Source organism: Auxenochlorella protothecoides (genome assembly GCF_000733215.1).
Source record: "Auxenochlorella protothecoides strain 0710 unplaced genomic scaffold scaffold87, whole genome shotgun sequence".
In the NCBI taxonomy this organism is placed as follows: Eukaryota; Viridiplantae; Chlorophyta; class Trebouxiophyceae; order Chlorellales; family Chlorellaceae; genus Auxenochlorella; species Auxenochlorella protothecoides.
Genome location: NW_011934441.1, coordinates 92,771 through 113,560, shown reverse-complemented (window position 1 = coordinate 113,560; position 20,790 = coordinate 92,771). Strand labels below are relative to the sequence as shown.

The following is a 20,790-nucleotide window of genomic DNA, read 5'->3' as shown; positions in this document are numbered from 1 at the left end:
GAGTGAAGCATTCTGTGCTTCCCTGCTCCAGATCTATCTCGGTCCCAAGTCCGTCATTCCAGAGGCCAAAAAGGCCTGGCTTGCCAATGCTGTGAGGGGGTAACCTGTCGGCAAAGCAATGCAATGCACGGGAATACCCTTGTTCCTCTGCCGGGCTTGCGCCGGTTGCTCGCAGCTTCTTCCCGCAAACGGGATAATTGGTGGCGCAGTTGGTTGCCTCAAGGGGCGATCCAAGGGGGGGGAGGTAGGGGCGGGCGGCGCGGACTGGGGTTTGTGACAACAACAACAACAACAACAACAACAGTCTCGCGTCTTGCACAGCAATTATCGACGGCCACCCCCCAATGATGTGTTACGGAGGTCTAAACAGAAATGTTCTCGCATCCGTTCCGTCGACAGGGTGCTGGGGTCGGAAGGCGACCGCAGCCCAAGCCAGGCAGCCGGTTGTCGACCATTCGACTGCCCGAGGCCGAGGTTCTAAGCCGGCGTCGTGACTGCCTCATGCGTTGTGCGGGCGTGGGAGCGTGGTCGGGATAGCACCGGTGGGTCATTCATGGAAACTGGTTGGCACCAGCTGCTGTTGGCCCTCCATCAAGGTGTGTATTGGGGGAGCTGTTTGGGTTGGTGAGGAACCCTGGCGTCGCGTGTCGTGCGAAGCTGTGGATAAGACCGATGTTGTTCGGAAACTCCGCCCACCCTGGCCACACCCTTGTCCATTGCAGCGACAAAAGTGGGCCAGCACAGCAAGGCCAGAGTACGCAACAGAACCCTTACCCAATGGACACTAACGTTGTGGCGACCAGACGATGCTTTCCCGACCTCGAGACCTCTTCCTTCCGCGGGTCAGGTAAATGTGGTAATTGGAGTGGATTGTTTCGTTGATCAGTATACAACAGGCTTAGATGCGATGGAGGTTAAGCATATGGAGGCCAGTTCAAAGGTGGCAATTGCAACTCAGAGGCGGAAACATACATCTCACCCTGTGCTTTCTTGCCCCGTGTGGTAGGGCCCTCGAATGCCCCCGGTGCAACTCGTCTCAGTCAACGAGCTGGCGGGTGATGAGAACGAGAATTGTCAGGCGCGGTGGAGTGCGGCGGTGAACGAGTGGCGGACGGAGCTCGGCGAGGCGGGCACGACAGGCAGATATGGGAAGGTGCGTGAAAAGTTGAATGCCACTTTGGAGGGAGTGTCGAAGGCCAGCGCAGTGTCCCCAAGCATGCGTGGCTCCACCAACACACACACACACATACACACACAAACACACCCTGTGCCTGCAATATAATGAACTTTAGGTGGTCGATGACTACGCGACAACCTCCGTCAAGACGACGTGGAACGGCTTCCGGGGTCTTCCGAAGAAGACGAAGAAGACGATGCAGCAGCAGGAGCGTGTTTGTAATGCCCTGCGACCGACCGTGGACAACATCGTCGCCGTCATCACAGAATCGCGTACAATCGGCGACCTGTTCGCCAACTTCCACGCCATCCGGATGGTGGAGGAGTTGAGCGGCGGAAGCAGGCTGGCCGGGCGGACGCGGATGCGGCGCTGCAACCACTCGACATTACATGTTTTTTCCAGGTGGGCCTCGTGTGTTGACGATCAGAGGGGTTTGGGAAGTGAGTGATTTGTAGGCACACCGGTGCTGTGGTTTCCTTGTTTGATAGGGAAAGGATGGTCCCATGTCTGCTCATATTGGCTGCTGGTTTGATCACCACTGTGTGAAGCTGTCTGGAAATGTTGCCACAGACGGGGTGCAGCGACATGCGCTGCAGAGCAGATGCCAAAGAACTACTCACCCATTTACCCACCCACCCACGGCGCAGATGTCTGACGCTCATTCGGTGACCTCGTGGGGCACCCGGCGGAAATGCGGGTCCCGACGCAAGGGCGGCATCCTTCCCGCTGGCCGAGTCCGTCGCCCTCTTTCGGGAGATAGTCGAGCCGGCTGGTGTCGACCTCCAGCCGCCCGACACGGAGTTCATCAGCCCCTTTGTCCACGAGGCGGCGGGGGACCTGGCTACAGCAACGGCCACCTACTACAAGAGGGAGCTCCTCCGCTACTTTTGGCAGAACGCCATGCTGGAGCTGGGCACCAAGAGAAATGGGTCGTCTCACTGTGCTCGCGCAGTGCTGTCTGTCAGCTTCGCGAACCCTCTGGCGCCGACAGAAGACTCGAACGCCGCGCCCCCCTGCCGCCCGCTACCCCAGCGACTCGCACTGGCAGCTGCAGAGCCAAGCCCGGACATTGGGCCAGGCTCGCCGACCCCAGCCATGGGCCCCGCAGTCTCCGCAGCGCCATCGTCAGCCCTAGACGGCATGCTAGACCAGCCGGCCCCAGTCTCGGTCGCCGACGGCGGTGCAGCAGCACCCCTCGCTCCGGAGTTCGCGCCCGACCAGCCAACCCCAGTTCCGGGCCCGGGCGTCCCCACAGCCGCGGCGCCCGTCCCAGACGCCGCGCCCGCCCAGCTGCCCCCAGCCTCGGTCGCCGACAGCGGCGCAGCACCACCACCACCCTCGGGCAGGGCGGCTGCGTGGTGGCATGTGCCATTCACGCAGGCGCAAGTGGACTGGATCGTCCAACTTCGCCGCTGCATGCCGAAGAGGCCGACGCGGGGCCTGTGGGAACATCACCCACACCTCTGCCTGCCGCTGGCCAGGCGTCTCCTCGCGGAGCGCGACGGGCGACAGCCGGCCGCGCCAGCTCCCGCGCAGGCTCCAGAGAGCGCGCCACCAGGGCAGGTGGGCGAGGAGGCGATGCAGCCCGACGCAAATCGCCCAGATGTGAGTGGTGAGGGACGACCGGGAATGCGCGAGTGTATGAACATTGGCAGTGGTTTGACACGAGTACTTTCTCGCACCCTCAAGGGGGCGGCTAGGGGTTTGACAGATGGGTAGCACAGCTACACATGTATTCACCAGCCCCAGATCCTACCTACATGCACAGGTTGATGCCACTGCAGCGTCCACCATCGCCGCCAGGCTCCAGCGCCTGGTTGAAGACCGCGCGAAGCAGCACAAGTCCAACAAGGACGAGGGCATCCCCAGTAGGCGGCGGGGCCTTGGGAAGGCTCGACGGGCGGCACTGGCCAAGCGCAAGAAGGCTGCAGAGAAAGCAGCTGGCAGCCCCGCAAGGGGGCTCAGAAGCCGCCGCCGCCGCGGCACATTGGGCGGCTGTTCAGCCTTCTGCCCTGCAGACAGGGCTTTGAGGCGGTGCACATCACCGGCACCCTGACGACGCTGGGAGCCCTCTTGCGGCGGCACGAGAAGTTCGACAGGGGCGGCGTGGCGAGGATGATCGGGCTGCAGCTTCCCACCGAGAAGGAGTGGAGAATATACACAGAGGTCGAGGTGAGGGATGTTGCCAGATGTCGTGGTGGAGGAGCAGGTTCTGGGATGCAGAGATGTCATTCACTTCTCCGCTTGAAGCCTGGGCTGCCTTCCTTGGGAAACTTTGGTAGGGTTGCCCATAGTTGGTCAATACTCTGTGGACCGTTTTGCAGTGGTGTTTTGCCGTGGCAGATGCCTAAATCACTCCTGCCCCTTTTTCACATCAAACCCACTAAAATCCCTCCCACCCCAGGTGCTCAAACTTCTCAACCTCGAGACGGTTTGTGCCACGGTGGGCTCAAAGCTCACCGCCAAGAAGCGCAGGGCGGTCGAGGCCTGCCTCCGCTGCAAACTGGAGGAGTTCGAGGTGGACGTGGACAGGAACGGGCAGCAGAAGAAGGGGAGGAAGGCGGTGAGGACGGGGAAGACGGGCGAGAAGAAGACGGACTGGTTCGTCCACATCGGGTGGGCCTTCTTCACCCTCCTGTTCAACTTCCGGCGCTTTGAGGGCTGCGGCTGGTACTCGGCGGGGCACTGGCGGACCAACGGGTACAGCGTCACGGTGACCCTGCGGCGGGCGAGAGGGCCTCCCCGGCCCGGCGACCTTCCGCCGCCGCAGGGTCACCGTGACGCTGTACCCGTTGGTCCGCCAGTGCCCCGCCGAGTACCAGCCGCAGCCCTCAAAGCGCCGGAAGTTGAACAGGAGGGTGAAGAAGGCCCACCCGATGTGGACGAACCAGTCCGTCTTCTTCTCGCCCGTCTTCCCCGTCCTCACCGCCTTCCTCCCCTTCTTCTGCTGCCCGTTCCTGTCCACGTCCACCTCGAACTCCTCCAGTTTGCAGCGGAGGCAGAGGTGAGGGATGTTGCCAGATGTCGTGGTGGAGGAGCAGGTTCTGGGATGCAGAGATGTCATTCACTTCTCCGCTTGAAGCCTGGGCTGCCTTCCTTGGGAAACTTTGGTAGGGTTGCCCATAGTTGTTCAATACTCTGTGGACCGTTTTGCAGTGGTGTTTTGCCGTGGCAGATGCCTAAATCACTCCTGCCCCTTTTTCACATCAAACCCACTAAAATCCCTCCCACCCCAGGTGCTCAAACTTCTCAACCTCGAGACGGTTTGTGCCACGGTGGGCTCAAAGCTCACCGCCAAGAAGCGCAGGGCGGTCGAGGCCTGCCTCCACTGCAAGCGGGAGGAGAACGAGGTGGAGGTGGACGAGGACGGGAAGCTCAAGAAGGGGAAGAAGGCGGCGAGGACAGGGAAGACGGGCGGGAAGAAGACGGACTGGTTCGTCCACATCGGGTGGGCCTTCTTCACCCTCCTGTTCAACTTCCCGCGCTTTGAGGGCTGCGGCTGGTACTCGGCGGGGCACTGGCGGACCAACGGGTACAGCGTCACGGTGACCCTGCGGCGGCGGAAGGTCGCCGGGCCGGGGAGGCCCTCTCGCCCGTCGCAGGGTCACCGTGACGCTGTACCCGTTGGTCCGCCAGTGCCCCGCCGAGTACCAGCCGCAGCCCTCAAAGCGCGGGAAGTTGAACAGGAGGGTGAAGAAGGCCCACCCGATGTGGACGAACCAGTCCGTCTTCTTCCCGCCCGTCTTCCCTGTCCTCGCCGCCTTCTTCCCCTTCTTGAGCTTCCCGTCCTCGTCCACCTCCACCTCGTACTCCTCCCGCTTGCAGTGGAGGCAGGCCTCGACCGCCCTGCGTTTCTTGGCGGTGAGCTTTGAGCCCTCGGTGAGAATACCTTGTCCAGGTTGAGGAATTTCAGTACATGGGATTGCAGGGACGTGCATGGATTTGATGCGGAGGATGGGCAGAAGTGGTTTCAGGCTTCTCCCATGGCAAAACACCGCTGCAAACCAGTCCACAGAGTAATGAACAGCACAGGGCAACCCTATCAAAGCTTCCTGAGGAAGGCACCCCAGGCTTGAAGTGAAAAAGTGAACAACATCTCTGCATCACCGGACCCCCTCCTCCACCACGACATCTGGCAACATCCCTCACCTCAACCTCCGTGTGCATTCTCCACTCCTTCTCGGTGGGAAGCTGCACCCCCGTCAACTTCTTCACGCCGCCCCTGTCGAACTTCTCGTGCCGCCGCAAGAGGGCTCCCAGCGTCGTCAGGGTGCCGGTGATGTGCACCGCCTCAAAGCCCTGTCTGCAGGGCAGAAGGCTGAACAGCCGCCCGATGTGCGTCGTCGGCGGCGGCTTCTGAGCCCCCTTGGCAGGGCTGCCAGCTGCTTTCTCTGCAGCCTTCTTGCGCTTGGCCAGTGCCGCCCGTCGAGCCTTCCCAAGGCCCCGCCGCCTACTGGGGATGCCCTCGTCCTTGTTGGACTTGTGCTGCTTCGCGCGGTCTTCAACCAGGCGCTGGAGCCTGGCGGCGATGGTGGACGCTGCAGTGGCATCAACCTGTGCATGTAGGTAAGAGGGGGACTGGTGATTACACATATAGCCATGCTACCTATCTGTCTGAATCCTAGTTGATACCTCGAGGGTGCAAGGAAGTAACCGTGTCAAACCACCACAGATCTCCACAGTCCTGCATTCCCGGTCGTCCCTCACCACTCACATCTGGGCGATTTGCGTCGGGCTGCATCGTCTCCTCGCCCACCTGCCCTGGTGGCGCGCTCTCTGGAGCCTGCGCGGGAGCTGGCGCGGCCGGCTGTCGCCCTTCGCGCTCCGCGAGGAGTCGCCTGGCCAGCGGCAGGCAGAGGTGCGGATGATGTTCCCACAGACCCCACTTCGGCCTCTTCGGCATGCGCCGGCGGAGTTCGACGATCCAGTCCACCTGCTCCTGCGTGAATGGCACATGCCACCACGCAGCCGCCCACAAAGCCCGGCCATTCCTGTCGAATGCAGTGGGAAGGGGTGCTGAGGGTCTTCGACGAGAGAAAATTGCAAAATGTTTCCGCAAGACGATGGGAAGAGCATACCTAAAGTGATCGATGCACTCGGATCCCACCCATGCAGCAACCACCGAATCTAGGACAATCGTAATATGCGGTAGTCCGATATATCGACCTCGCAGCTCACCTCGGGACTCACCAAGACATAACAGTCGGATGGCACGGCGGTGGAGGTGGATGGTAGGCGAGGCAGGACACTACGATGGTGTAGACGCGGGGCGTCGGTGCAGAAGAGGGGGAGCGCCCTAGACGTGCCTTATATGACACCTCGATCGATACATGAGACTTTTGCTCCTATTTACGATGTTGAGAAAATCAGGAACCGGAATGTGCATGCGAGAATACTGCCACCGCGGCCGTTGGTGAGACCCTAAATCCTATCCGACCCCCCCCCCTCCCCACACGCCCGGGACGAGTTCCCACTGCCCCTGTGTTTACCGCCACTTCACCTGACCCATCTGAAAATTGACCACTCTCTAGGCCTTTGAATGCTTGCTCGGGTTGCGAGGCCTCTTTCTCAGGCCTGGTCGTTTCTGGAAGCTTCGCGGGACTCTGTCCCGTCGGGATGTGGACGCGCCCTCCAAGGCAGATTGCTGTGTTCAAATATCATTGTGTGGTAAAGTATCGAGAGCAAGGGAGATGGAGCACTGTCTGCGTCAGGTGGTCGTCCCCAGGGCCTCCGCCCGTTGAGGCAGCAAGAACCCCAAAGTGGGGGTGGGTGGGAGGGGAGGGCGGTCTTCTCCTCTCCCTTGCCCGTCCGAAGGCACTGCTGCCCCCCACACGCTCTCCCTGCCTGGTTGCTAAGCTCGTCGCTTATAACCATGGGAATCACACCAGGTACAAGGTCACCTTGGCCTTAATTTGCCCGTCGAAACAGTCTGCCGCCTCCTGCCACCACCCCTCTCAGGGTGGGAGCGGATTCGGTGTGCTTTGGCCTTGATTTGTTGCTCGGAGGGGATGGTATCAGCCGATCAGCGGGCAGCACAGGTGTTTCAGCTTCCACAAGGTACTTGTAGAGTGCTCCGTGCTTCGCACGCACTCCCTCTTCCGCAATCAGTTTGATCCTGGTCGCCAGCCTCTGGACTGCTTCCTTGAGCCCTGGATCGCTCTCGGGTGAAGGAGCCGGGTTGCCTGGGAGGCTCACCGGTGGTGCAGGTGCGCTGCTTCTGTCCACAAGGTGTGGGCCGGTGGCACTGTCCAGTCGCTGAGTGTCAGGCTCCGCGGATGCTGAGGCCAGGTCAGGCCAGGTATCAGTGAGGGGGTCTGCCATTGGCACCGGCTCCTTGCCGCGCCTCCTGCCGGTGCCGGCCTTGGATGCCACGCTGATGCCTGTGTCAGTGAGTGGATTGTTGATTGCCTCAATGGCTTGGTGTGGGTGAATAGCACTGGAGTGACCGTGTGACACAGGGATGAAGACTCAGACGGCACTTTGCTGCAACAGCAACGCTATGCGCATCTCGCAGCTTACTTCTCTTTGCTGCTGCCGCCTTGTCCTCCCGCACAGCTGTCAACATGCGGTGGAGGCCACCCTCAAAGGTACCCAGTTTGGATTCCAAGAAACACTTGAGGTGGTGGTCGGCAAGGTCTGGACACCGCTTGCGCCTGACATTGATGATGTGTTTGCATGGCTTATCCATGCAGGAATCAGAGCAGGAGCAGCCGTCCACCTCGCTGGGGTCCACCTGATAAGGCTCGGACTCTGGGTGGGACTGGGACGGCACTTGCCACAAGGGCGAGCCAGGGTTGCCGGTGGGGCGATGACGGCAGCTTCCTCAACTTGGCCCGAGAGGAAAGCATCTTGGAGATCCTCGCGAGTTGTTTGTAGGCACCGCATCCTCCAGGTTTAACCAAATTTTAACCACAACTTGTAAGGTTCTCACATCAAACACGTTTTTCACACTCAAACCTCGGTAAGGTATCGTTTCTCGGGTCCAAGTCCGGTCGGTGCAATGCTAACCCGCGACGAGAGGAGTCCGACCTACGGACAGGAGCATGTGGAGGGCAACGTTTCGGACTTCATCGAGAGTACTTTTGCTTCTCGCTACGTGGTGAGCCTGCATGGTGGTGCGATGATGGGCGAGGGAGCAGGAGTGCGCGCAGTCGTCTCCATACTTTAACCACACGACCTTGTCCCCCCTCTGACAGGCGGAGCCCCTGCCCCGTTACCAGTGAGTGTGTGAATGTAAACTCATTTCAAACCGACATTACATGCATATGTCGAAAGCCGGGCTGGCGAAGGGTTGTGCCATGCACCGTAAGCATTCCGATACCTCGGGCAGCTTGGTGGACCCCATCCCCCTCCGGCCCCTCCCCGGCACGCCACAGGCTCTCCGAATACGGGGTGCCGGCCCATGTGTGCTACCAGCTGATCAAGGATGTGAGGGCCCTGGATGCCACGCCCAAGTAGGTTGGCGAGCGGCTGCGCTTCTGGGTGTCATTTGGCAGCTTCTCGTGCCCATACGCTCCCCCACCTTGCACCCTGCGCTCCAGGCTGAACTTGGCGTCCTTTGTGACGACGTGGATGGAGCCAGAGGCCCGGGATCTGATGCAGGATGCCCTGGACGTCAACTACGTCGACACAGACGAGTACCCCAGGTGAGGAGGGGTGGGTTGTGAACACTGGTTGGAAAGTATTGAGGTGAGCGTGTCTGACCAGATGCGCATGATCAACCCGCCCATTTGGGTGCCTGGTGCATTCCTGGGTAGATGCAGCGATCTCTTCCCATGCAAGCCTCAACCTGTGTTTCCCCTCGCGTAAGCCATGGCCTTGTACACACCCGCTCGCCCTATCCAGCACGGAACATATCAACATCAGGCCTCTCCGCGCCAACCCCTCATCCTTGCAGTTCCACGGAGATCCAGAACCGCTGCGTCTCCATCCTGGCCAAGCTGTACCACGCGCCCTCCGTGGCCGGGGAGGAGGGTCGCGGCGACCCCGTGGGCACCGCCACGGTCGGGTCCTCGGAGGCCATCATGCTGGGCGCGCTGGCACTGAAGAAAGCGTGGCAGACACGGCGCAAGGCCAAGGGCCTGGACACTTCCCGCCCCAACCTGGTTATGGGTCGCGAGACGCATGTCTGCTGGGAGAAGTAAGCTGTATTCGGGGGGGGAGGAGGGGAGGTGCTCCAGATGGGCAGGGAAGGGGAGGGGAATTGGGGAGGGGGGGATATTACGGGGTGGGCGCGCGATTGTCCCACTTGGATGCACTACTGCCGGGCTCTTGATGCCCCGACCCTTTCTACTCACCCCACCCTCAGATTCTGCCGCTACTTTGATGTGGAAGAGCGGTACGTGTACGCCGAGGAGGGGCGGTACTGCGCAACTGCGGAGCTGCTGGAGCCGCTGATCGACGAGAACACCATTGGTGGGTGGGCCCTGTGGAACTTAGGTTTGGGGTTGGGTGTGCGGCGGCTGGAACCGCCGGCTGCATCCCGTACGGACTGTGCATGCATGGGTGTGCACGCCGCGACGGCGCCTGAGACTCAGCGAGAATGCCGCTGCCCCCTTCCTTTCATCCCCCCAGGTGTGGCAGCCGTGCTGGGCACCACCTTCACTGGCGAGTTTGAGGATGTCCAGGCCATCGACGCGATGGTTGGTGAGTGGCAGGGTGGGGCGGGGCAGGTGCTGGCTGTGCTGTGTGGAGGGCAGTGGTAATCCCAGTACGCCCCCCTGACACATTCAACGGCTGCTCACGCTCCGCCTCACTCTTGACTGCACGTCCCCAGACCGCGTGAACGCCAAGAACGGCTGGGGGGTCAAGATCCACGTGGACGCCGCCAGTGGAGGCTTCATCGCGCCGTTCATCTACCCCGACCTGGAGTGGGACTTCAGGCTGTCCAATGTCGCGTCCATCAACGTCTCGGGGCACAAGTGCGTGTGCCCTGCATGCTGAGCCTGCTTTTGGTGGGGAGGACGAGGGTGCAGCAGGGTGTCGAGTGCTGCGATCTATCGCTGAGCGGGCCTGAATCGTGAAGATGATATATTGAGTAGAGGACGAGACCTCTGTAGCAGCCCTTGCATGATTTTGCCGTTTCTGCCCATGGGCCACATGGCAGCATGCCTTACGCCTGGCTGCGCCTCTGTTCTCCTTCACCTCCTGCACCAAATGCCCGCACCAACAGGTATGGCCTGGTCTATCCTGGGGTGGGCTGGGTACTTTGGCGCGACGCAGACCATCTTCCACCTGAGCTGGTGCGTATTGTGCTGTGGCCGTCGGGATTTTGGGGAAAGGTGACGTTCTTGGGGAATCGGACCAGAAGTGTTGGTCAAAGGTTGAGAGTAATGCATGCACCGAGGACCTTGAGAGAGTACCGAGAGGTATACTCTTAGGGTGCTACACAGAAGATCGCCGCGTTGTACCCTTGACTGTTTGCAAATCTAGTATGGCACACCTGGTCAAGCGAGGCTCCTTCAATCTTGGTACCTGTGGTGCAAGGAACCTTGCCACCCTGCATCACGCCTTCTCCTCTCACCCACTACTTTTATCTCAGGTATTCATGGAGAACTACCTGGGCTCAACAGAGAGGTCCATCACCCTAAATTTTTCCAAGGGCGCCTCCCAGATCATTGGCCAGTACTACCAGGTTTGTAGTTCTAGGTGGTGGTGGTGGGCTCGGTCTCGCTGGCAAGGGGGGCCAAGGGGGGGAGGAGGGCTGTCTTGGTCTCCCCCGTGGGGCTGAGTGGGCCACAGGGAGTCCCACATGCTTGTATTAGAGCGCAACACACCTGCCCTCCTACCACTCTCAACTAGCCCGTGCTCGGACCCCAATCTCTCAAAGAGTGTCCCCGGCACTGTCCGCAGTTCCTGCGCCTGGGATTTGGCGGGTACCGGAAGATCTTCCTGAACCTGGAGGTGGTGAGGAAGCGCCTGCGTCGCGCCATCCAGCTGACGGAGCACTTTGAGATCCTCTCTCCCGAGGTCGGCGTCCCCGTGGTCGCCTTCCGGCTGACAACTCTCACCGGCTCCGATGGCAAGCCGCACCACAGGTGTGCAGGACCTGCAGAGTGCAAACCTCGCAAGACTGTTGAGCCAGATGACATATTTGCTGGAGGGGCTTCATTATGCCCCTTGACTCCAAAGGATGTCGTTCCATGCAGCCCACCTTCACCCCTCCCAGGATGTACGACGAGTTTGACCTGGCTGATCGTTTACGAATGAGGGGCTGGGTGCTGCCCGCCTACACCATGTGCCCGAATGCGGAGAACATCAAGCTGATGAGGATCACCATCCGGGAGGACATGAGCGTGCAGATGGCAGACCAGGTATGGGCAGTTTTGGGGCTCAACACGATCTTGGCGGTGCCCTCCCTATGCAAGCAGTAAAGGAGTTGCCCAATTGTTGCCTGTAGATGTGGGGGATGTGTCTGCGAGTCGGAATGCTCAAATCTGACCGGCCAACTTGAGGTACCTTCCTGACTGTTTGGTAGATTAATCTCCAACACTTCTGATCTCATTCTCGATCCCCAATCCTGCAGCTCATCATTGATCTTAAGAATGCAATCAGGTGGCTTGATACGCACTTCATCTTCACGGCAGAGATGGTGAGTAATCAGTGGTGAGGACCCAGGTTGGAATAGAAGGTCACATATTGCAGAGACCACCGACATAAAGGGGAAGGTGAGTCACTTTGCCGGGTGTAATGTTCTCATGATCTACCGTTCCTTTCACGTGTGCAGGCCGAAAGAATGCAGAAGAAGCTTTCACTGGAGCGTCTGGACTCGTCGACTTTCAACTCGGATGATTTCACGGTGGTCAGGCCCTGCTGAGTATGGGGCAGGAGGAGGTGGTTCATATGTCGGTGCATTGTTGATGACTTCAATCTCATACCAGCCTGCCAGCAGTATCTTGTCACTGAGACTCTACGCTGCAACCCCTTCTATGTCTAATTTTCAAGCTTCTCCATCAACATTATATTGCATGGTATTGTGAAATTGCATATCACTTCGGTAATTGGGATGACGATCAGTCGCCGTACTGGAGGGGGGACGGCGTCAGCTGCCCTCCGGATGTGGCCTGGGCGCGACAAGGCATATGCCCGAACGATTCCGATGGCCACTACGATATCGTCCTTCGGTCTGTGCACCATGGCGCAATAGACTGAGCTGTATATATATCAGTTGAATTACATCGTTGATCCCTTGTGCAGGGCACTGTGCTGCCGTTCAGTCCCCCACGGAACTCACCCCGTTTGCCGGGCGGGGGAGGGATCCGCGGGTGCTTCTCCGAGGGGGCTACAATGGTTCAGACCCGCTCCGTCGCGGCGAGAGGCGGCAGCCAGGATGAAGCCGAGGTCCTGGATCCCAGCACAAAGTTCCTGTACAGCCCGCACACCCTGACCGTGCTCCTAGCCGGTGAGGGGCCAGGGAAATCTTGTCTGTGCAATCAAAGGAGGTCGGCTGGCAATGCACCTCGGCTGATCACCTGCCACAAGACAAATCCCTGGCCCTTCGATTCCCCATGCAGCCATTGTTGGCCTGATCGCATGGGCCAGGCCCTTCAATCCCCCTGACACCCCGTCTGACCCGGCCACCGCTGCTTCGCTGGACTACCAGCATGCCAAGAATGGGATCTGGGCTGTGGTGTACGCCTTTCTGAGTGCGCCGGTTGCACTGGTGCCTGACGCGGGCATGAGAGGAGCAAGAGTGTCTGGCTTGCTGGGTATTCACTTGGTGCTTCTGTGCCTGGCAAACGCCCCCGACGCACACTCTCTGCCCTGCGGTTGCCACTCCCTCTTCTGAGTCTCCTGGACCCCGGTCCCCCAATGCTGCAGTCATTTCTACGGTCCAAGGCCCCGACACCAAGATGATCCGCCCCCACCCTGCCTTCTGGCGCTTTGTATTTGGGCTCGTGACGTGCTACACCCTCTTCATGGTGTACCTGCTCTTCCAGTCTGCTGATGGGGCCAGGCAAACCCTCAAGGTACAGGGAGGATCCTTGGAGTGTTGCTCTGTGCAGCGCCGTGTGGGATCTGGACGGTATGGGTGGCAACCTCTGCCTGAAGAGTAGATCCTCCGTCTATTTCCACTCCTGGCATCCCCAACCATGATCTGTCCAGCACCTCTACCCCGAGCTGGGGGTAGAGCTCGATGAGAGACACTATGGCACCGACTGCGCCCTCTATAAACCAGGCCAGGGCATTAACTGGGAGGTGCGCCCAGTGTGCTGCCATGGTGGGTGTGGGGCCCAGCTTCCGGCTGATTCGAGCCCACCGAGTGAAACTGGCGAGAGTCCGGTGTCATGCATGCTTGGCAGCGTGAGAAGACAAGGAAACTGAACCCAAGGGGCCGCCAGTAGACGCTGTGCCTGTTTTGATTTGAGTTTAGAGCTCACCCGATGGCGTTCTTCCCCTGCCTACAAACGCCTTTCCTCGATCGCACCCTCCTTCCTCCAGGTCATTAACGACACCGTGTTTGATGAGTTTGTCGTGGCCCACATCCTTGGATGGTGGGGCAAGACCCTCATGCTCCGTGACCGCACGATGCTCTGGATCATCAGGTAGGCAGGGCAGGATGGAAATGTGGGGGAAAGAGTGATGTGCTACGACTCCTTGACCCTGCCAGAAGTATTGCCACACATCTCATGGCAATCGCTGCACTACCCCTGCTGCGGCAGCATTGGGTTTGAGTTGATGGAGGTCACCTTCCAGCACTGGCTCCCAAACTTCAACGAGTGCTGGTGGGACAGCTGGATTCTGGACGTAGCCATCTGCAACAACCTCGGCATTGCTCTGGGTGGGTTCGGGTGGGGGCTAGGGGGACTTGCTGTGTGTTCCCGGTAGTGGAAGGGCCAATAGAGGATGGACCACTGTCAATGACGTGCACTGCGCCAGGGATTTCGAAACAATCGCGAATGTTTCCACCGAGCAGTTGGCGCGGCACAGGGACTACCCTTACAGATGTTCATGGGTTCTCACTGGGACAGAGCTATGTCCTAGAAACAGCTCATGGCACCGTGGCATCAAATTATGTGTGCCGTGTTGTTCGCCAATCACACTTTCAGGCATGTGGTCCATCAGCTACTTTGACAGCAAGGAGTATGACTGGAGGGGGATGAGCCAGCAGCCTTCCCTCCTGGCCAAGGCCCGCCGATCCCTGCTCCAGTTCACGCCCAAGTCCTTTTCAAACCTGAAGTGGCAGGCGTTTGCCAGCCCCAAGCGCTGCCTCCAGGTAGGTGCTTTGGGATTCCGCGGAGGGGCCGCAGGCGGGAGGGCACGCGGCATTGAGCGGGCAACCGCTGCACTTCTGGATTATGTGGTGTGGCTGGCACAAGCTGCTCCAAGTGCTGTGGCACCCTGAACGGATATGCACTGCTCCACACCCCTTCATCCTCTCTCTCCCCACCCCAACCCCCGCAGTGCCTCTTCCCCATTGCCGTCTTCCTGCTCTTTGAGGTCAACCACTTCTTCCTCAAGTTTGTGCTGTGGGTCCCCCCCTCCAACCCCCTTAACCCCATCCGCCTGTTCCTGCTCCTGGGTGTGGGACTCCCTGGCATGCGGGTGAGGGGTTTGCCGCACAGGCCGACGCGTGAGGGTTTGAGGGGGTGGCGGAGGGAGGGGGGGTGAAAGGAGCGCAAGGTGTCATGAAGGAAGCATGCAGGGGTCATGCCAGGGCCCTGTTCTACAGTCACCACATTCGCTCACCGGCCCTACGTTCCATGGATGCACAGGAGTGTTATGAGTACATCGAGGCGTCTGGCTCTCCCCAGGGAGCCGACATGCTGAAGCTGGGAGCCTTTGCGTGGCTGGGTCTCGCCCTGGCCCTGGTGGAAACCCTGGTCTCCATCAAGTTTGGCAAGGGGTGTGTGTGGAGGAGAGGAGGGAGGGGAAGTGCTGTGCGGCGGTGGATGCCGGGCTGGCACGCCTGGTGCGGGAGCCTGTGCAGGGGATGTCTCGGTCGGGCGTTCACCCCCCTCCACATGTGCCCTCCTTTCCATTCCCACGACGCAGCATGTTCCCGGCACCCTGGCCCACGCACATCCTGATCGGGTGGGGCCTGGCGGCCGCCTGCGGCCTCACCCTGTTCACGGTGTGGTCGCTGCGGTACTACTCGAGGCAGCACGCAGGCACAAAGGCCAAGGCGGCCTGAGGAGCCTTGAGCTGTCGTCTGCCTGGGGAAATGAAGCTGTTACAGGGGTGTCAGGGTGGCAAGGGAGGTCGCAACTCTGTGAGCATGCTGTCATATCACAGCTCAGCCTGGGCGGCTGTCCAAGATCAATGCTGTCATGTGGTGCGGATCAGCGTCAGAAGGGCCTGGGCTGGCACATGTTCCAGGAGCGTTGGGGGAGAAAAAGATGCAAGGTGCATGTCCTGCTGCCAAAAGATCCAAGAGACAACGTCTAAAAGCCATACCGGGGCACGCCCCAGTACTGCCACGCCTTGCCCCACTCTGGGTACCACACCGAGTCGGCGTCGCTCCTCAGCGGCGGGGCGGTGAAGAGGTCCAGGGGCGGATCGACTCGCCCGGCCAAGTGCTTGCTCCGCAGGGTCTGGATGCCTCCCTTGCGATCCAGCAGCTTGAGGTATCTGTGAGTGTGGTGGGTCGAGGTCCGATGCTTGATGCAGGGCAGGGAAGTCGGGGTGCTGATGGTGCAACTGGCAGCAAAGTGGTCATAGAAAGGCGTTAGGGTTGCAAACAGCATGAGACAACCAACCATCCACATGGCCACTGCATCTGGAAGACCCTCAACCATGGCTCTCCAACACGCGCTGGCGTCACCTTCGCAGGCCGTAGAGGGAGAGGCTGAGCACTGCGAGCAAGATGCCTGCCTGGACGTAGCCCCCCTTGACGATGAACATGGCCGAGGTGAAGATGACCTGGATGAGCAGGCATGCCACCAGCCTTAGGGAGGAGAAAGGAGGAATGGGTTTTGGAAGGTCTGGGTAGGAACTGGGTGAGGTGTTGGTGAACACACTATGCACTGAACGTGCAGCGAAACCCAGCAACATACTGCAACCATCAAGTCTCCCACCAACACAAAGACGCCCACCTATGGGCAAAGTAGGGCCAGATGCGGCCCTGGGCATTTGTCACGCTCTCGTACACATACAGGGCCTGGTACCTCCACACGATCCACATCAGGCTGAAGTAGATCAGCCCAAACGGGAGGATGAAGGGGGTGATGGGGGCGTACGCAAACACCGCCACCTGCGAGGGACGATGAGCTTGGAGATGAGGGGAAGGGAGGTGGGGGAGCGCGGCGCAGCGGCAGAATATGGGGCTGGCAGCTCTGGCCACCTGTCCTCCTGAACGAGAGACGAAAGGGATGCAAGCCACTCCCTTAAGCCCCCCCCTCTCACGTAGATGGCCATGACAATGACGCCGATGTCCCGGCTGTAGCGCAGGTTCCGGGCTGGGATTTCCATGGCCTTGTCGATGGGAACCTTGGCCCCTGTGGCGGCGGGGCAAGCGATATCCTTGGTCAGCGCAGCAGAGGCATGGGATTCACCGGTGGGCATGCCTCCATAACCATCTGAGCCCAGGCTCAGTGATGAAATGGCATTAGGTCGCAGTGGGCACCCAGGCCAGGAGAGAGCCAGAGGCATCACCCGCAGTAACTCACATGAGATGATGCGGAGCCACTTGAGGATGAACACAAACACCGAGGCTGCAGGCCAGAAGAGACGAAAGGGCACCAGGGCAAATCCCCGGAACATCACATACAGGACAAAGAAGCTGCGATGGATGGTGGAGAGAAAGGGGAGGTGTGGGGACAGGGCTGGCATCTGCACAGTTCAGCAAGACCGCGGCAAGGGGGATGTAGACGTTGCCCAGGCAACGAATGTGCTGTGCAGGTCAAGCAGCTTGCAGCAATCCCCTGCAGCCCTGCCGCCGCCATCAGGCCCCTTGCCATGCACACCAACACACACGAAGCCCCACATGAAGCAGGGGTGCAGTCGGCTCCCCCATACCCAGGCCCGGACTTTGTCGCACTTGGAAGAGGCGGGGATGGCATTGCCCAGGAGGGGCCAGATGTTGGATGGTCGCTCCAGAAAGGTCTGGATGCTCGACAGGACGGACCCCCCCAGCAGGGCTCCCAGGAACAGGTTGAAGACGTTCCTGCAGGGTGGAGAAGTTATGAGGGGTGCAGGAGGGCAGTTATCCCAAAGGCATGCAAGCAAGGCCTTTGGAGCAAGGCTCCATGTCTGGGATGCTCGCTGCCTCGCTGCTTTCCTATTTCAGGAGCAGTTGCAGTCTCTCAGCAGCCGCGATCCGTCTCTCTGCTGGGTTTGCGCATCCTTTTCCTGGATGGAACAGGCGCCTCCATTCCCCTCCACCCCAGCGCACCAGTAGAAGAAGAGCTCGCCGCAGCGGTAGTCGAGGTCCTCCAGGCTGAAGCTGGTGGCCTCCGCCTGCGCCACCAGGTAGAACGCGAGGGGCAGCACCAGCACCTGGTACAGCGACAGCAGCAGGGAGGGCAGGAAGCCGGTGAGCAGGTTGCGCAGGAAGCGCGCCAACCGTTCATCGGAGCAGAACCAGGAGGTGGCGTAGGTGGTGAGGTCGGCGTCCCCTGCAGGCACGCCGCAGATGGCCGTGCTGAGCTGTGAGAAGGCGCCGGTGAAAATGCCGATGGGGAACAGCATGATGACCATGATGACAGGGAAGACCAGCAGCGGGCGCACCATGCGCTGCTTCCACCTGAGAGGTGGGTGGTCATGAGGAATACCAGAGTGCTGAGCTGTATTCTGTACGTGTTTATGTGAGAGGCTTCATGGATGTACGGAGCGCTACCATGGTGCAGAGACTCGTGCACGTCCCAGACTCTGAGCTCTCTTTCCCCCCCGTCAGCACCATGCCCTCAGATGGGCCGAGCCAGCGAACAAGCCAGACGCTGGAACGCCTGCCCCGCCACGCACACACCCCACTCTTTGCTGCCCGCCATTTGCCCCCCAGCCAGCCCTCACCCGCGGAGGAGGGCCACCCAGTTGATGTCGGCGGGGTCGGGCGAGGGCAGCACGCGCATGAGGTGCTGATCGGGCGGATTCACGTTCACACCCGCGGCGAAGGCCGCCGCCTCCTGCGTGCGGAACACGGCGAAGAAGGGGCCCGTGGGCGGGCGCTCCAGCGTGCGCCGTTTCGCGGTTTCCACCTCCAACAGCACGGCACGCAGCTCGTCCTCCAGCTGCGTGGCGGCCGCAGTCAGCTTTGCCAGACGCGCGTCCCGGCGCTTGCGCCGGCGCGGGGTGGGCGCCGGCGCTCCGTCCCCGGGCTCGCCTGCCTCGTGCGCCTGCAGCGCGGCGCGGCTGCGCTCCAGCCGGCGCACGAGGCCGAAGCGGCGGTGCAGCAGCTTGTCCACGGCGCGGCAGTCGTAGACGGGCACCACGGCCACGAAGTCGTCGGCAAACACCTCACCAAACACGCGGCCCGCGGACTGCATGCGGCGGTTGGCGTGGCGCCAGGCCAGCCCGTCCTCGGCTTCCTTGTCCTCGCCGCCCTCGCCGCCCTCGCCGTGCGTGGGGCTGCCGTCCTCCCCCCCCTCCCTCCTCCTCCTCGGTGCCCACCACGGCGTAGCTGGCGGGCCAGCCGCGGCGCCGCCGCGACAGCACCGACACGCCCGGCAGCACGCCCTCGCCGGAGAAGTGGTACCGCTCCTCCGCGTCGTCCAGGATCAGGACCGCGTAGCGCCCCACGCGCGGCACGCCGTACGGCTGGCCGCGCACGGTCAGCACGCACTCGGGCCCGCCCAGGGCCACGGGCGGTGCGCCCGGCAGCACGCTGGGCACGACGCGCGAGTCGATGTGGCTGGCCGTGCGCCGGCTCAGCAGGCCCGCCTCGGGGTCCGCCAGGGTCACGCTCACGCCGCCCGCCGACGCATCAGAGCTGGCGGGGGCCGGCGGGGGTGCCGCCGACCCGTTGCCCACGGGCGAGTCGCCGGCCTCCTCCTGGCTGCTGTGGCCCTTGACCACCTCCGACTCGGGGTGGAACTCGTGCCACATGGCCAGGCTCAGGTGCGCCTGGGGAGTGTGGTGGAAAGGGGGGATGAGGCGTGGACTGGGAGGTGCATGGCACACACCGCCAAGGGAGGTGGCGGGCCCTGGTTCATGATATCAGCATGTCATCAACATGTGCGACCAGGTAGTCTGCCACTTTACGGCCATGCAATGCACCCGATCCTCACCTTGTGGTAGCGGACGAGGAGGAAGGAGGCCCAGGCCACAAAGAGGATGACGTAAACAAAGGGCACCCTGTGACGGGGAACGCATGGGGCCCGTCAGCCAGGCAGCAATGGAGTGGCCATGAGGCCGTTGGAGTGTGGACAGGTTCCATCGACTGGATGGCATCCACCAGCGGGTCGCGGGTGCACTGCCCACCCATTCCATCCATCCTTTCACACCACTGCCGTGGGGTGGAGACTGTGCACCGGGAATCAAGCCCTTCTTCCCTTCCTCACTTACCAGAGCCTGCCAGAATCCTTGGGGATGTTGCTCATGGTCATGCGCAGGAAGGCGGAGTCCAGCCGCGACCCTGACACGATCTCGCTGGCAGAGTTGGTGTAGTTCACGGGGATCACTGCGCAGAGTGGGATGCATGCTGTGTCAGGGGCTTGTGGGGGCAGGTGGCGGCGTCTTGGCATGCTGTGGAGCGAGGGGTCGGCAAACAGCAGGCATCCCAGCGCCTCGCGTTGGTTGACCCACTCGACCCTGCGTCGCCCACACCTCCACCCCCCCTGCAACTCACACACTGCCACTCCCAGCACGGTCAGGGGGGCCAGGACCAGAATGCCGTACTCAATGATGCGCAGGGAGGCCTGCGAGGAGCGTTTTGGAAAGGGTGCAGTGGGGGGAGGGAGTGACATGGAGGTACCTCTGTGTGTGCAGCACTCCAGTCTCGCGCACGGTGATCTCACGCTGGCGACAAGTCTTACGCTCCTAGACCCACGGCGCCCTCTCCACCCACCACAGCATCCAGTCCGGCCTGGCGCAGCAGCTCGCTATCACTGACTGTGAAAGGAGGAACGAGCCAAGACCTGCACGGAGAGAGGACCAGCGGCATGCCAGTGGATGCACAGGACAGCCCAGCGGGCATTCGACACGACGGCATGCCAAGGAGTCGGCGTGACATGCGTGCAGACCAAGCGCTCCTCGGAAGCCGAGCATGGGGCATCAAGTACCTAAGCAGTCCAGGTCTGCCCTCTCACCAGAGCCGGCGGTGCCCTTTCAGTGGCATGAGCGCTGGGCGCCACTGCTTCTTGGCAATGTACATGCGGGCCTGGTAGATGGGAAAGGACCCCCTCCACAGCACGAAACCGATGAGGAAGAGGGCCCCCAGCGCCAGGTCCAGGTAGAGGCCCGTCACGATGTTCTGGCCTGGGGCAGGCAGGGTGGGTCGGCGGGGCACCTAAGACCCGAAGCCTGGCCTCTTTGGGCATGGAGAGGGCCACCTTGTTCCCCTGCACCCGAAACATCGCGTATTGAAGGGTCGTGGTCATGCAATGGGCAGAGCTCACCAGACTTGGACGTCGGGTAGCAGAATATGGCCGTGCAGTCGGTGGTAATGTTGGCGGTGCCATTCCCCAGAATGGAGCTGATCGACGCCATGCTGTCGCACCCGTGACACCAAATGTGGC

The 20,790-nt window shown here is 61.1% G+C and overlaps 4 protein-coding genes across 4 annotated transcripts; 3 read left to right on the top strand and 1 right to left on the bottom strand.

Annotated features, from left to right (window-relative positions):
- Positions 1-1,015: 1,015 nt before the first annotated feature.
- On the top strand, positions 1,016-4,185 carry F751_6373 (hypothetical protein; the record flags this gene model as incomplete). Its single annotated transcript, XM_011403348.1, has 6 exons — positions 1,016-1,153; positions 1,293-1,501; positions 2,659-2,782; positions 3,200-3,349; positions 3,582-3,877; positions 3,948-4,185. The coding sequence occupies 6 exons, from the start codon at positions 1,016-1,018 to the stop codon at positions 4,183-4,185; spliced, it is 1,155 nt and encodes a 384-aa protein (XP_011401650.1).
- Positions 4,186-8,177: 3,992 nt separating this feature from the next.
- On the top strand, positions 8,178-11,993 carry F751_6372 (Glutamate decarboxylase; the record flags this gene model as incomplete). The annotated part of the gene is made up of 14 exons (XM_011403347.1): positions 8,178-8,276; positions 8,374-8,396; positions 8,554-8,631; positions 8,719-8,823; positions 9,075-9,317; positions 9,486-9,592; positions 9,752-9,823; positions 9,954-10,098; positions 10,350-10,371; positions 10,719-10,811; positions 11,030-11,214; positions 11,346-11,490; positions 11,703-11,768; positions 11,904-11,993. 14 exons carry the CDS (start codon positions 8,178-8,180, stop codon positions 11,991-11,993), a joined length of 1,473 nt encoding a protein of 490 aa, XP_011401649.1.
- A 470-nt stretch (positions 11,994-12,463) lies between these two features.
- F751_6371 (Phosphatidylserine synthase 2) lies at positions 12,464-15,311 on the top strand (the record flags this gene model as incomplete). The annotated part of the gene is made up of 10 exons (XM_011403346.1): positions 12,464-12,578; positions 12,691-12,822; positions 12,998-13,146; positions 13,283-13,375; positions 13,619-13,722; positions 13,840-13,958; positions 14,227-14,393; positions 14,582-14,722; positions 14,893-15,023; positions 15,173-15,311. 10 exons carry the CDS (start codon positions 12,464-12,466, stop codon positions 15,309-15,311), a joined length of 1,290 nt encoding a protein of 429 aa, XP_011401648.1.
- Positions 15,312-15,561: 250 nt separating this feature from the next.
- F751_6370 (putative membrane protein C2G11.09) lies at positions 15,562-20,761 on the bottom strand (the record flags this gene model as incomplete). Its single annotated transcript, XM_011403345.1, has 15 exons — positions 15,562-15,748; positions 15,942-16,064; positions 16,213-16,370; positions 16,523-16,695; positions 16,786-16,898; positions 17,157-17,282; positions 17,511-17,861; positions 18,128-18,594; positions 18,725-19,177; positions 19,342-19,408; positions 19,619-19,733; positions 19,902-19,971; positions 20,121-20,190; positions 20,362-20,530; positions 20,671-20,761. 15 exons carry the CDS (start codon positions 20,759-20,761, stop codon positions 15,562-15,564), a joined length of 2,733 nt encoding a protein of 910 aa, XP_011401647.1.
- Between the last annotated feature and the right edge of the window lie 29 nt (positions 20,762-20,790).